Here is a 15,928-nt window from a genome sequence, read left to right as displayed (position 1 = left end):
TGTTTGCATTTATGGGAAAGTTACAGGGTATTTTTCTCCTAACCCATCTAAAATGTGTTTCAGGAAAATACAATTTTTTTTTTGTGAGATTTTAAATTCTGTCCAGAGGAATTCTTTGCAGAAATGCAAATAAAATAGGAAGGTTCTTGTCCTGTTGTCCCTTTTCTTCCTTTAGCCTCCTCCATTCTTCTTTGCAGTATCTAATGGAAAATTAGTGCTGTTAACTCTTCTGGTTATGGCAATGATGCCTCCAGAATATGTCAGTTCCACAGACATGTGATAATGCAACAAGAATACGTCAGTACTAGCAGAAAATTATCCATAGAGGAATAAAATTCAGCTCATTTTCCCACAAAATCAATGTGACTGTAATATTGACTGGTTTTTGGCTTTTTCTCCTGAAAGATTACTCAAGTGCTGGACTTTTGCTGAAATTGTGCTGGTTCTTTTTGTATCATTCTTTTCTTTTTCTTTTTCTTTTTTTTTTTTTCTTTCTTTTTGTTGAGGGTCAACTGTTCTTTTAAGCTGAATAAATTCTCCACTTGCCAAGCTAAATATTCCAGACAAGGAGGTACTTGTCCAAAGTAGCTCTTTATGGCAATGCACCCTGACCTTTCAAGCAAAGGGCATTTGAGGTTGTGAAACAAGCCCTCAGTATGCGAGATGCCACTGGATCATAGAACGCATTCACTCCCCCTTTGTGCCATACCCCTTTGACATGGCAGTTACTTAAGAAGGGACCTGCCTTAACGATTGTTTTATGGCTGTGACTTTGGCTGCAAGACTGTTTTAGCCCTGCAGAGAGTGTAGGCGTGCTTGAAATCAAGTGTTAAAAGTCTGTTTATGCTGTTACTGAGATCACAGCTCTGACCTCTTGTTGCTCATGATATTTCTGTAGCCTCTGTGACACCAGTTAGTACCATTTGCTCCCGTGGCCTGATTGTGCCAGAATATGCTCATCTAAGCAGCTCTACAACATGGACACAATTGCTGCACCCACCTGCCACTGCAGTAATTTCTGTGCTCAGCTTTAAATTTCAAAGCTGTTATTTCTCTCATTTTGTCTTACACTGAAGTAGACAGAACAACTCAGCAACGATCCATGCACTAGCAGCCAGTGTGTGTTGCTAGTCTGAGCAGCTACGATTCAGCTTCACGAGACTGTCTCGCACATAGAGATGCCCACCTCTTCTTCCCTCTTCCTTTTCCCCTTGTATTTGCAATCCCAGGTAAAGCCCAGAAGCTGCTGAAGGTCTCCAGATGCTGGAGGAACTTAGGGTTTGTGGGAGGTGGTGGTGATGGCTCTACTCTTCTCTGTCCCCAGGTGGCATCTTTCAACAGATGCTGCTGCAGCATGGAGAAACAGGCACCCAGGAGAAGTTTAGGGTCTGCTTCTGCCACATGAGTCAGGAGATGCTTGAAGGTCTGGTCTGTCTTCCTCCTAAGGGCAGGGAGAGTGGCTATATACTGTGTGAGGAATACATAACATTTAGGTCTTTGTCTCTGGTTCTGGTCAGGGTGTTGTTTTGCTTTACCAGCTACTCTGAGAGTTTTGAGTCCATGCAATAGACTCAACCCCAAGATAAGGGTCAGGAAGAGACTCACACATGATGCTGCTTTCCTTGTGGAATGGAAATCACAGGGTTATCTTCCTCATCTCAGGTGTTGGCAACTGCTGCTGTTGTCAGCACACTGCTGGCCATGGTGGACATGTAGGACAGTCAGGACAAATTGTATTCCAGGGTGAAAAGACTCTTCACATTTCCAAATGCAGTGCCACAAATCCCAGTTGCTTAATTGGTGTTTTCCACATGACTGTCTCCCCATCCTGCATATCCTCAGTTCTCAAATTCTTCTGAAGGTGTTCTCAAATATATATTTTTTCTGCTGTTGCATGGATGAGGATCTTGTACCTGCTTCCTACTGAAAAGAGCCAAGCCGTCAATAGGTAAGAATTTCTTGCCAGTGCTGTGGAGACAACAGTGTTGTTCCGCTGCTTTGCCTGTGGGAGCCGGCAGTAGCACTCATATTAAGATGCTGGCCAAACCAATAAACTTTGTTGTGCCATTTGAGTAACAATGGTCTCTTCTCAGAGGGAAAAAGAGATGAGAAGAAGAAAAAGCAAATCCTGGGGGCTAAGCAGGATAATTTCTGTTTGTCACTCTTAAGTTGAACACAAGTATGTTTTTCTTTCCCCTGTGTTCCTTAATTTCTGTTTTCAGTTTCTTTAAAATGATGGAAATTGGTGGGTTTAGAACCTAGAGAGCCTTTCATTTGTCAAGATTGTCTTATTCCCAAGATTAACTAAGCATAGCTCCCCGAGAGAGGAACTCACACTGATAACTAAGCCAGACTGACCATTTTTGCTGTTCTGATGTGTAGGCTGGCCTCAGGAACATCCACAGATTGCAATACTGATTCTGCAAGAGAGTATTCTGCATGGCTGTATGCCTCAGCCTGTAATCAGGACTGGCTCTTCTTATGTGCCACTTGTTCCAAACCCCCAAGGGCTCTTGAATATTGTTCTGCGTTCTTTTTTACTCTATTCAGTAACTGAGCTTCATTTCTTTAATGAGACCAACCTGCAGATTAGAGATATTTTGGCTATAGAATATCAAACTCATACTTCATATGAACAACCAGCTTCCCGTCCCTGTTTGCCTTTGGCCCAAACATTGTGTTCATAACAGAGTGCACTTGTATTTTGTACTGTAACACATTGTATACCCTTTATAACCTGAGAATGACAACCTGGGCTCGTGGGTATTTGCTGTCTCTCAGGAGTGAGACATGCTGCAGCTGTCCATGTTTTATGTTGACAGACTTGGCTCTAGGTATAAAGAAACGTAACAAACTTACTAGAAGTTATTGCTTCAATCCAAATGAGCGGGTTCAATAAGCAACGTAATATGCATATACTTTGCTAACAGGCATGAATGTAAGACTATAAAAGGAGTGTGAGATTGATATGTTTGAATAGAAAGTTGCAATTTCAAAGAATTTCTCCCTTGCACAGCTGTTCATTTATGCCTGTGTAATTGACTTATAAACACCCTTATTTTGTTAAAAAGGTATTTACATGCTTAACTGTTTGCTCGCTATCCGTACTCCTTGTGTGTAAAAAGCCTGACAATGCCAAGATTAATTCCACATGTTTGCAGAAGTGGGCCCACAGATGGCTGCTAATTTCCCTTGGCATCCTTATAAGCCAATATGTTTCTGTTATTTTATTTCCAAAATAAACACTATGCATTTACTTTATTATATTTGACATCATAATTTCAGGTTTCGCTTTGGACTGCGAGGCTCAGGGCTCTCAGGGTAGCTTTTCTCGTTATTAAGCAACAGTTACATAGTTGTAGTTAGTGAATTATGTTTGAAGACATGCTTAACAAACAAATGCACAGCAGTTTCTATAATAAAGTGGAAAACACGCCTTTATAATATGTGTTTTTCCAAATAGAAAGCATAAAGTGTAGTTCAAAACTGATATCTGTGGTTTTTATTTTGTCCTTTCTTTTACTGAATGAAAAATGTCTGCATTCTAAAGAGGAAAATCATGCGAATAAGCATTCACAATGAAGTAGGACAAAGATTATTGTTGATTTAAATATGTTTTTAATCTCAGCTAATGTTTGAAATTATTTTAAGGGCAGAAGTGACTTCCAGCAGGGCCTGGTCCCACCAGTGAGGGTACACTCATGAACCAAGCCCTGGGAGCTCTCAGGCTTCTCAGCATATGGGTGTGTTGGTCACTCACTTCTCCATCTCCAGGCACTTTTCCTAAGGTCAACCCTTTATCCACAGCCCTCCTCTTAACACAAGGCCTCATACCTGCCTGAAACAAGCAGTTGTCCCCAGTGCTTTTTGTACGTATGGTGTTATTTCAATCCCACCTTACATGATTGTTTGCCTTCATCTGTGTACCTGAAAATCTGGAAGTCTAAAATCTGTAAAGGACAAGTTCTTTAGCCAGAGATCCTACACTGCAGAATTTGGTCCTGCGCAAAATTTAGGGTTGGCTGAAGGAAGCAGGTAATAATCCAATGGCTGTTGACAGAATTGGAAGATACATTATATTTGCAATCAGCTCTGTATTTACACAACAGATTTAATTACATGGTAGAATTAATTTATCAAGTTTTCATATTTATGCTTTGACCATCATCAGGTTTCTGTATGCATTTTTGGAGGGTTTTTTTGGTCTGGTCCAGTTTCTGCTGAACTACTCTAATTTGTTGGATATATCATTGTAGTTGCAATGCTTTGCTGCCTTTTTTTTCTTTTGCTTTTGCTTTTTTATGCTCTGAAAGTAACATCTTTTTCTTTATCTTTTTTAAAGATAAAGACATTCCCTGCTGATACATCTAATCCTTTTTTCGATCCTTTTCCAACAGTACCACAGTTTTCTGTAAGTAGAACGCGCAACTAAAAAACTGTGTATTTAACACAATTCCAATTATTTTTTTTAAGTGTCAGAAACTTATATGTTAAGCAATCCTAAAAAAAAAAATTAAATAAAAAAATCCAAGTCGAAGTTAGAGTGTGAACCAGTTAAATATTCCCATTATATAAATAACTTGACTGCATTCAGACATTGCTGCTAACTAGACAGAGGACTAAGAGTTAACGGACAAGGCTAAACCAGTAAGGTGGTTGGTCCCAAAATGTTGTTCAGTTAGGACTGTAGGGGACTCTTGTGAAGTTCCACAGCATCTTTCCAAGGAGCAATAAGGGAATGGGAAGACTTAGTCCTCTGTCTAGTGATTGCATGGCCTCCTGCCTGAAACCACCTGCTGTGCCATCACAAAGAGGAGCCTGATTTTCATTGAATTAATATCTGAATTTTAAGGAAGAATTATAGTTAGTATTGGTGATTACAACGGTATCCTCATATAAACTTCCATGTTTGCTTAATAACTTGAATCAAGTACTGAAAGTAATTCCAGTACCTAAATGGGGGCTACAAGAATGCTGGAGAGGGACTTTTAAAAGGACAGGAAGGGCTACGACAAGGGAGAATGTCTTTAAACTGAAAGAGAGGAGATTTAGGTTATATATTAGGAAGAAATTCTTTACTGTAAGGATGGTGAGACACTGGCACAGGTTGCCGAGAGAAGCTGTGGATGCTCCCACCCTGGCAGTGGTCAAGGCCAGGTTGGATGGGACTTTGAGCAACCTAGCCTAGTGTAAGGCATCCCTGCCAATAGCAAAGGGGTTGAAACTAGATATCTTAAAGGCCCTTCTAACCCAAACCTTTCTATGATTCTATAATTCTTGTTAAACTTCCAATGAAGTTGGGATTTAGGCATTTTGATAAAATAAACTATTAACAAAACAATTATAAGGAACATATAAGCAGTTAACTTGTATAAATAAAACCTTTACATATAAGGAAACAGTTATTTGGCAATTTAAAAAATAAATCCAATCTAAGTACTACTTTAAGGTCAGAACCGTTATGTAGTAAGTATGATAAAATTACCTACTCTGTAAGAAACACTCTATAATTATAAACCACAGTAGCTGACTTACAGTTTTTAAATTACATTGGAAAAATGAAGCATTTCAGGCTTTAACCTTAACTTAGACTGCTAGCAGCAATCTGTAACTGGCATATAATCAGCCATAAGTAGCTTCAATCACTGTTGGGCCATGTGCAATAACTGTCTAATGATTTAAAAAGAGAGGCTTTTCTTTCACAGTAAACCTGGCCATGGGATTGATCTGTTGTTTTTCTCCACATAGGTATTTTAAAGCCAAAGTTAGTTAGCCTCCCCAACCTGTGTCAGTGCCACTGTTGAGCTTTAATTAAAGGTACCCAAAAATACATGGGAATAAGTCGCAGTAGGTCAGCCAAGCCCAGGTAATACAACTGTGGTAGAAGATAAATCAAAGTTGCAGTGTTTGTGTCTCTCACGGTACTTTATATAAGCAAGAAGATGTGCCCACAATAGTTTTCCCTCTAATTAGAATGATTGTTCAGAAATTGGTTTTCTGCCTAGGAGAGTTATGATAAAAGCAAAATTTAGGAAGGCTGTATGAAATAATTTTTCATTGTTGGGGCAATGGCACTTTAAAATGTAACAGAAACTACCCTGATATACTTACCCACAGAAATTTCTGTCTTGCAGAAAATGTCTCTTTTATGGTAAATTCAAATGCTGACATTTTTGTTATGCTCTCTTAGGAGAGAAGAAGCAAAGTAAAATTCAAACCAATCTTTCTGAAATTCCCTCTTCTTCCTATAGAGTCCCATTTGCCTGGGCAGAGTGGAGGGTAGAATCCAGAGCACAAATACTTAAAAGACCATTACAATAAAAATCTAATGATGTGTGATCCATTATAGGTTTCCATACATGAGTGAGTTATGTACAAATAGCTGTGGTAAGCGAGAGCTACTGAGAGGACTACATAAAGATGGGAAAACAATTAGGGAGGTTAATTAGACTTTGGTCCTGTGTTTCATGGTCCTCCATCCCAGCCCAAAGAGACGTGCTTCTCCCCAGCAGCATTTCAGTTCATCCTGCTGCATGGGCTCTGTTGAGGACTTGAGCTTCTTGCTGCAGGCTTCCTACACCGCAGGTGGGAGCTGTGAGGGAAAGATATAGATCAATGCTTGGGCTTGCCGGCAGATTCAACTCTCAGTGTCCTCCAGTCACACACAGTCCCAGATTTTTCCCAGACATTTATTAATGTTTTTCCTTGTTTGGGCTTTTCCTTTTCTTTTCGTTGCTTCCCGTTCACTTTTTATTTATTTATTTTTTTTTTAGCTTGGAGCAAAACACTGGAATGTCATTGAGGAGGGAAAAGCTAAGAATGGTGCCATTTGGAAGGCTTTACCTTTTGTGTAGGGCTTCTAATTCAGTGGTGTATATGTAGCTCTGTTGTTCTTAGCAGAGGTAAAAGAAGAGAACCTGGTTGCCTGGGATGTTTAAAAACAAGCTGCATGCCAGAAAGCCCTCTGGATTTCAGAGATTTCTGTAGAGAAATGGCAGGCTCCATGACCATACTCACAGACTGGTATGAGTCACACAGGTTTAAATTAATGGAATTATATCTGTTTAGACCAGTTAAATATTTAGCTCAAACATACTGTGCAGGCATATGTACATATATATATATATATAAAGATGCTTAGGATATATTTACTGTAAATATACTGTTATCCAGAGCAAACACACTTTAGGACTCAGGGCAAATCTTCATCAAGTGTAATTTGTCACTGCCCTGCTGATTTCAGTAAGGCTGGAAGAATTTTCATCAGCTTCGCAGAGTGATGCCTCCTCATAAAGTAAATTAAGATCTGTCAGTCCTCAGAGCACATGGATCCTGTACGAGGAACACAAAAGTTGGTACTCCTGAAGCTTGTAAGGTTGAGTTTTAAAAGTTGAATGACAGAGAAGTTCCAAGAGGTTGTATTAGCCACTGTGTACACACATAATTGGCCAAGTGTGGAGGAAGAGTTTCTTTAGTTGGTTTTACACTTTCCATTTTACTAATTTTGCGGAGTTAATGGAATTCCTTTTGCTTCAGAGGTTGTTTTGGAGCACATCAGATGCATTTATCTGAAACGTGAGCAGAAACACGTTAAAAAATGGCAATGGGCAAGCAAACCTAACACAGCCATTCTTTCCTGGGCTCAAATAATTGTCCCACTGATTAAACTGATTTGTTTGTGGTTAGCATTGATCCTGTGTGGCTTGCAGAATTTGAGAAAGAATTAAGACAGAGAAAAAAAGCTACTATTCAAGCAGCTGCTCCATTATGATGGTGACTTACCTTCCTCCTTGCCTTAAAGCCTGAACTAAGTTCAGAAGAAAAAGTTGTCAAGAAAGAAATGCAGCTGGTACCAGGAGGATACTAGCCAGTGTTGGTTTGCATGAGAAATAGTCCATGTCAAAAAACAGGACCAGGGCTGTTTTATTTTTAGGGATCCTGTCCCTCCACTTTTATTATCTGGCCCAGTCTTTGCTGTAATAATGCAGTGCTGAAAGACAGGAGATGGTTGCTTGCTGTTTTGTCTTAGAACAGCACTTCCAATATTGCTTTTATGTACCTGTCACTAGATGCTACAAGAATATTTCTCTTGAGGCATGTCCCAGTTAGTAAGTGTGGAAAAGGGATGGACACTTTGAAACTTGGGACCCACCTTAAAATTGTATAGGATATCTGAAGAATAATCCAAATGTAGTCAGCGTTCTTTACTTTTAGGGAAAATGCAAAACTAACAGCAGCATTCTCCAAACTGATTATGTCTTTTATCCAAATGCTGCCAGTCCCATACATGGAGTTTTATCTCACATAGGGCATGATGCCATCAGGCTTGTCCCTCAGGCACAGCTCTGAAAAAGCTATCAAAAGAGGTGGCTGTTCAGCACACACGGAGGGGGCACTGAGCAGCTATAGCTACAGACTCCTGTTTGTTCTCATTATTACTTGTTACTGAGTGTTTGGCAATGAATTGGATGGTGAAAGATAGCAAAAGCTAATCTACACTTTTTCCCTTTCTGTGTCTGTGTACTTTTCTTGTAGGCAGAATTTGCAGACAGCAAATTACAATGCTGTACAGTGCAGTCATCCCCTAAGATAACGCTGGTAACTCCATCGCCAGTACTGAGATCTTTGGCAGACACTATACCTACTCCAACGGTGCAGACAGTATATACGTCGCATAAACCGATTTCACTGGCAGACAGGTACTGTGCAATTCTTCCACAGAAATACTACGACGTTCTCTGCATTAAACGAATCAGAATGATTTCTCTTTTTCTTATTATAATTACTATAAATTGCCATTTCCCCCATAGTAAAAGATTTCTACTTGCTGCTCAACACCTACTTCAGAATATGTAAAGGGTTATATAAAGAAATATCTATAGCTCATACCTGCTCTGAGAAAAAGCCCTTACCTTAACTAACTGCTGCAGCCAGCAGTGTACAACTTCTGTGGCCAGTGGCCTGAAGAGAAAGGGTTGTGTAGATTTTCCTCAGAAAAGTCTGAACCACAAAGGTTTTATTTTAATAATTGCTGCTGCAGTTTGTTTTTTGAAATGTAATATCTGGGGGGGAAGGCTGAGGTTAAGAAATGTCTGCTCTTCTAAATGAAAAACAGACCCTGGTTTTCTTTCTTGTTCCTCTTTTTTTTTTTTTAAGTCCTGTCAAGCTGCAGTGGTCTTTCTTGTAGTTTCTCAGAGAAGCAATAAGCCATCCCATCTTTCCAGAGGCAGCCTGCTTTCAGTTTTCTATTCCTCCATCTTACCAGTTTTGCATGCTGGCTTCTTATTCTAGAATGTAATCACAGCTGAATTTGCCAAGCTGATAAGCTACTGAATACAAATGTAGAAGTGGATACGTTCAATATTTCTGGAGGAAAAAAAATTCCTAGGGTTATGTTGAAAAGCATTTCTTTGGCGTCATTATAAATGAGGCTTTTTACTTTCCGATTCATGGTCAATTCCCACTTTCATTTGTGAATTATTTCTTGCAGATGGTGGTTTAATTGCACCTGCACACTTATTCAACATTGCTAACTTATTGACAAATTTATCATCCCAGTGAAAATGTAATTCTGGAGCTGTAGTGCAGAACTCAGCTTCTGTAGGATGTCTCAAATACTAGTGGGTGATTCCACCCCTCCTTGCTCATGAATGGGCTGCAAGGTTTCTGCACTGCAGTTTAAATTTCCAAACTGGTTTACAAGCATAAAGATACGTAACTGTCAGAACCACACTGTAAACAGTTTTGTGTTGGTTTCCCCCACCCTCCCTTACATACACTATTTATTAAGAAATGGAATCACTAACTCGGGACGTTCCCAGTGTTGCAAAGTGTGCTGGCTCTGGAGTGATTTGGGGTATGAGAGCAAGGACTTCAGGCTCTGCTTCCCACAGCCTGATGGGTGCAGGGCTATGGTAAATTCCATGAACATAGGTATCCCCAATATCAGACCACGCCAAGGAGCAGAAGGCTGTAACACCAGTCTTTTGTGGTGGCATTTATTGTAGCTGTTTCATTTACAGAGTCCCAGTCCAGTTTCCTTTGAAATCAGTAGCCTTTAATGGGGATGAGATGAAATCCTAAACCGTTTCTCCATGTGGGTCTTTTTATGTCCTTTTTCTTGCCTCTGTTTGCTCTTCAGAAATACCAAGCGGTACTTGTTTTGAATCGGCCATCAGTTATCAGCCTTTTCACTGAATTGAGCCTGGCCTTTTCTCCCCTCCTTTGGTATTTTGAAAATGTTAATTATTTTAAATTGAAATCTGAGACTTATTGTTGTCCCCGTAACTGGCTCTTTGTACATTAATTACACAGCGCTGAGACTCTGAGGCGTGAACTTGAGAGAGAGAAAATGATGAAAAGACTCTTGATGACAGAATTATGAAGTTCGCACTTCCGTCAGATGGAGACTGGATCGGGGCCTTTCATGTGCCTTCTGTCTACATTCCTCTGCTTCTGTGTACTCAACATAATGCACCAGGAAAACGTGTGATATACCTGGCTCACCTGGATTCACTATGGTTGGTTAAAATTAAGTCTCAGCTAGACTTTAACTTGAAGGAGTCCCTTTATTCATTTGCTGCTGGGAAATCAACCTTCAATCCTTTATCTCTCCTGAGATTTTATACTATTAACACAATTAATTTCTGGTTTGGTTTTGGTAAATCTAGGGCAAAAAGGATCAGCAAGGAGCATACTGATTTCTATTGGGAAACACTGTTCTGTACATATGTTAATAAGTGCACAGAAATTAATGTTATGCAGAATATTTTGATAGTAACATAGAAAATATGTCATTTTGTACAACTGAAAATTGCAATGAGCTACTGCTATTTGTTAAAGAACCATTTTTAAAGCAGAAGAATGATTATTACATCCTAACCCCAGGACTGTTAGTTTCCACAGAAAAATAAACGGCTGTCTTATTCAATTCCTAACCTTAACCTTCACTCAGAGATATAAATAGCTGCAAAGGGGAAAGACACCCCACCATACAGGTATACGCACCCAACACTCCCTATAGATTGTCATCTTGACCTAAACCTTCAACTAAATCCTACCGTATTTCCATTAATGAAAAAAATCAGTTGTTTAAAGTAATTTGCTACTGACTTTCTAGCTTGATACTGACTTTTTTTAACTGAGTGAGAAGCTTTACCTTCTCCAGGTTGCCTAGGCATTAGGGCTTGCCCAGACTCAGACAGCTTCTGCCCCAGCACTGAAGGTTGCAGAGCCTCAGCGGTGTGGACATAGCTCATGCAGGGAGCTATTTTTTCCTTCTTGGATAGATAAACCACCTTCGTGACTGACATGAATTTATTGATCACTTTAAAGAATAGTAACAATTATAGTTTATGGCATAGCTGTGTCTATACCCTCTTTTTTCACTCTACTAATCAGCACATGTGTACTGGCAAACCTGTGAAGGGTACGCCTGGCTATACGTCCCCTTCACCTCCAGCACGCAAGCAGCCTCTGCATTCAGTGGAGCTATCTCAGGCATCAGGTGGGGTGGGTGGTCCAGCACTAGCAGAACCGCAGCCCCAGGGAGGGTGTTTATAGTATACAGGTAATGCTACCAACTATTTCCTAGGTAAAAAAGGAAGAAAGAAGTTCTCCATTCCCCCCTGTTCAGTATTGCAGGGTCATCTAGAAAGCTACCAACAGCTGTCAGCTACAAGGTACTCTTCCAACAGGAAAGCTTTTGTGCGTTTTGTATGGCTGAAGATGTATATTTTTCTGTTACTCTGTATGTTCTCTTGTTTGTATTAAGATAAAATATTGCCCTTAATTTGATACTGATTACAATGGCTTTATCTCAACTTAAGCAGTTTGTTTGTGTGAAGCCTGGGAAGTTTTTGATGTGAGACTGGGTTTCCTTCGGAGTTAACTTATGCTGTTTTTCTGAAATGAGAGTTCTTGAAAGCATTGTAGCACTGTGAATTGCAATGTGGAGGTATAAAATGACTTGCCTATTTTATATTTACTGGGACAAGAAATTGGCATTAGGCTTCCCAGTCAAATCCACCAACCCCAAAATTTCAGTTTGCAGTGAAGCGGGGCAAAAAGCCCCACACAAGTATTAGATAGAAACTCACTATACAAAATGTAATGAAGTAGCTCAACATGAGCAATGGGCACAAGGAGCCACAGAAACACACCTGGACTGCAGATTTCAGAGCGTTCAGGTGACTTTGTGGGGTGATCAGATGTGACTTGTACACTGCCCACCTTCTAGTTACAGTCCCAGAACACTTCTGCTGCTTATATTTTAATGTACCACTCCATCGATCCAAGGTTATTCAAAACAGCTTAGGAACTTTAAACCCCTATGAAGAAATCAGAAAGGAGAGGAAATGCAACAGCCACAAGAGCCTGCCTCTTCCATGTCCTGTTACTCTTTTCTTGCCGCTTCCCAGAAGGGACTGGGGGGTGGAGAAGAGCAGCCCATTTTGTCTGTGCTCAAGTGAAAATGAGCACTGTGAAGAACAAATAAAAGAAAATTATAATTAAAGCTTCTGTTTTGGGAGAAGAAAGCAAAGTAAGGTTGAGAATGGCACAGTACTGACTCCAGCTGAACTTGGTCTTCTGCCTACTGTTAGGCAACCCCCAGTTGTATGTGAACTGGCAGCAGTTTCACAAAGTCATTGTCAAGGAAAAACAGAAAAAACCCTGATCTGAATGCACACATCAGCTGTACCGATTGCCATGGAGTGGACTTTGGGAACCCCGCAATATGCCTTCAGGTTTGGGGGCAAACAGATCCGATTACGCACATCAAGGCAGTCTGGTCACAAAAGCAAAAGCCTTTAGCAAAACTGAATGCCTGACTCAGACCAGCCCATCAGATGTTCTGGCCTGTGATCAAGCTATTTATTTACTATTTTAAATGCAACCTTTTGCTCCCATTGTATAAAAATTCTGGAGCTGAACTAGAACTGGAGAACAAGAAACGTGAAGCAAGGTTATTTTACAGCGGCCAAGTCTTTATAGTAAAGTCGTGCCCTGGCGTAGCCAAGAAAGAGCAGGAACTCCTCCCTCCCTGGCTCCCACCAGGAGAAGAGGGAAAGGCTCGCATGGCCACTTAGGTCCTGGGGGATGTTTTCCACAGAACAACCCCAAGTATGTTGCCTTGTCTTGTTTTAGTGTCTTATCCACTGGCTGCCACCTATTCTGCAGCCTAATGGAGCTTTATTAAAACTGTTCTACTGTTATCAAACTAAACTTTTAACTGTGGAATGTCATCGCCTTGTTCTTTCTTACTGTGTACGTTCTTCAGCCACGCTTAAGTGTCTCAGTTTTCACATCCTCTGAATAAACACTCCTGCCTCACGTCTGGTTGGGAATTACAGTGTTAGGACACATGTTACCCAAAACTACTGTAAACAAGACAATGTCAACATGAACATATGCTGAGGGGCAGATAGCCTAGATTTGCCCCTAGACTTTAACTTTACAGGTGTTAAAGGATACTCTGCCGAGGGTATGTCTATATAACAGTGCAGAAGTATCTGAGCTAGCTTTAATGAGCTTCCATATGTAGTTGTGGCAGCATGAAGCCCAGCACAGGCTATCATTATCATGTACATTGACGTGTGTAAAGATAACGCATTTGGACAGCAGCCTTCTGAAGCATGGTCTCCAGAGCTGGTGACAGGAAAGGGTGGCTGAAAGGAGTTTGTCTCGTCAGCTCTCCTGGGAAAGGGTTCATCTCACCTAATGTTAATATGCTCAACTCTCACCTGACGAGAGATCAAAGGAACTGTCTTCCGGAGGTGCCTCTGACTTAAATGTCTACCTTTATATAGCTTAAGTGAGATGAATCCTGCTCTCCGTCCCTCTGGTTAGGTCTACATTGCAAACCCTTGCCAACACAGACATATCATCCAGGGTGCTTTGAGGTACGACTTGTGATCATTGTAGCTCTGCCAGCAAAAGCCTTGCGCGTTAGGTGTAAATATACTACCAGAAACACCCTGTTGTCAGAACAGCTTGTGTCCCTTATGGGGAGAACAGAGAGCTGGAGTAACTGACAGTGGCGTAGTAAGCACAGAGGCTTCGTTATAGTTGTGCCCTGTTTGGGAGGCACTGGTTGATGAAACCTCCTGCTATCGCCATGCTGGCAAAGCCTGCCAGGGGTGTCCCTGGCTTTTAGCAGTGCCCTGAGTGATGCTCTGACCCGCTCAGCAGATCCCAGCTTTCCAGCGTGAAGTCTCTAAGCGGCAGAATGCAATGTTGTCATGTTTGGGTGATTCCAGCAAAATTTATCGGCCATTTAAATAGCTATGCAAGGAGTTAAATATTTTCTCATATTGCAGTCTCCTATGGAAGCCAGCCAATTGTGCTTTGGCTTTGTGTGGTTCAGCTGTTTTCACTATTTTGTTTTAAAAGGAATAACCGGGTTTTCTTTCATTGTTTGGGATCCCACGTCTCTTATCAGGTCCCACAGCGTGTGTAGATTTTTCACGTTTCAAACATCCTTAGGCCCTGAAAGTGCAATGTATGAAAATTAACTCCTCCAAAGTTTCTGTTCGTGGCTTCACAACTCTCTTGCAACAGGATGCCTACGTGCCCATTTGAAACAGAGCTGGCAATGCAGTGAAATGTTTCACTGGAGGCAGCATCGTGTTTTGTTTGCACTGTTTACAACTATCCTTTGGTTTTCTTTTTTATTCTTTTTGTTTGTTTCTGAACACATTTCTGGTTCATTGGCTACAGAAAATGACTCGTAATTATGCAATGGGACAGTGTTTCTTTTTTTAACATTTTTCTTTTTCTTTTTTTTTTTTTAATGTCCTGATGTTCAAGGAGTTTGCAATAAATATACTGAGGCTGCTCTGTAATTGCATGTAAGATCAGCCTCACAACTGTGTTTTGTAAAGTTAAGTGCCGTAAAAGAACCTGTAGATGACGTGGAGAAGGAGGGAAGGGAGAGAGTAAGTGGAGGAGAAGGCTTCTCTGGCAGCTGCAGCTTTGACTGGTGGGTGGCAGCTTTAAAGTAAGACTGCTCACACCATTTTGTTTCATCCGAGTAGCAGCATGTATCATCAGACAGTGTATGATGGCATTTTGTTGAAAACATGCCTAGAGAGAAACTTTTACGGCTCAGCTGTTTACCTGTTCCTGTATTCATGCCTGCAATAAATGAGATGAAAAATAAACCACAGAGTCTGAGCAGTTTGTAGTCAAATCAGTCATTTAGGAGGCATGGGGCAGTGTGCCAATTAAAGAAACATTTGGTTGCTAATGAAGTGGATTCATCTTTATGAAAAATGAAGTACAACCTAAGGAAAAAAACAGATAATTTCTTCAAAACGCCCAGAAGGTTTTATCCAGCTTAAGGTTACAGACTAGTGTTGTAGGGTACCAGTCATCTGTTGGGTCATTAGCTGGGGCATGCTTTTCTGAATACCAGAGCTGGAAAAACACTGGCAGGATCAAGGTGGAGAAATATGAAACGTGGCAGGTTGCTGGTCTTTCAGCAGGGGCTCAATGGGGAGAAAATCACTGCAGGAGTGGGAGGGGTGGGAAGAAATGTTCCTTTTCACACAGGGCTGAGACACCCCAAGTTATGAAAATGGTTCATGAAGCAAAATACAGAGAACCAAACCAAGGAAACAAGAAACCCTAAACAAACAAAACCCCAATAGCAACAAAAACAAAGCGCGTTCATTGTAAATATTTTTTTGTTTAACACAGTTGAAACATTTCACTTAGATTTTTGCCCTTGATTTTGCTGTTCTTGAAATGTCTAAATGAAAAGTTGCTTCGGAATGAAACAGTTCCATTTTCTTCTGTTCCAAGATCTCTAAATCAGGACATTTTGACATTTAAGTTTTCCAATGCACTTATGAAATGAAATCCCAGTAACGCTCACCCCATTTTCTGAGGTTGCCAGAACTCTATATTCAGAAGGAGTATGATCCCA

The 15,928-nt window shown here is 40.6% G+C and overlaps 1 protein-coding gene and 1 long non-coding RNA gene across 7 annotated transcripts in view; one reads left to right on the top strand and one right to left on the bottom strand.

Annotated features, from left to right (window-relative positions):
• The window catches only part of EPB41L4B (erythrocyte membrane protein band 4.1 like 4B), a 173,114-nt gene extending 157,953 nt beyond the window's left edge, over positions 1–15,161 (top strand). For 5 of the 6 annotated variants that reach the window (XM_061344297.1, XM_061344293.1, XM_061344296.1 and 2 more), the window contains 3 exons: positions 4,343–4,411; positions 8,536–8,699; positions 10,315–15,161. In XM_061344297.1, the coding sequence (XP_061200281.1) occupies positions 4,343–4,411; positions 8,536–8,699; positions 10,315–10,384 (303 nt within the window). In that variant the 3' untranslated portion in view covers positions 10,385–15,161. The remainder of the gene's footprint in view (positions 1–4,342; positions 4,412–8,535; positions 8,700–10,314) is intronic. The other variant, XM_061344294.1, reaches the window with a different exon arrangement.
• The window catches only part of LOC133207420 (uncharacterized), a 35,211-nt gene continuing 21,291 nt past the window's right edge, over positions 2,009–15,928 (bottom strand). Inside the window, exons 2-3 of the long non-coding RNA XR_009724040.1 lie at positions 6,112–6,183; positions 2,009–2,582 (exon numbers count right to left, since the gene is read on the bottom strand). This is a non-coding gene — a long non-coding RNA (uncharacterized LOC133207420). The remainder of the gene's footprint in view (positions 2,583–6,111; positions 6,184–15,928) is intronic.

The sequence above is a fragment of the Neopsephotus bourkii genome, unplaced genomic scaffold, assembly GCF_033783945.1.
Source record: "Neopsephotus bourkii isolate Nb327-2 ecotype Australia unplaced genomic scaffold, CSIRO-AGI_Nbou_v1 NB_207, whole genome shotgun sequence".
Classification (NCBI taxonomy): Eukaryota; Metazoa; Chordata; class Aves; order Psittaciformes; family Psittacidae; genus Neopsephotus; species Neopsephotus bourkii.
Note: the sequence above shows the minus strand (reverse complement) of the source record. Positions and strands in the feature narration are given on the sequence as shown.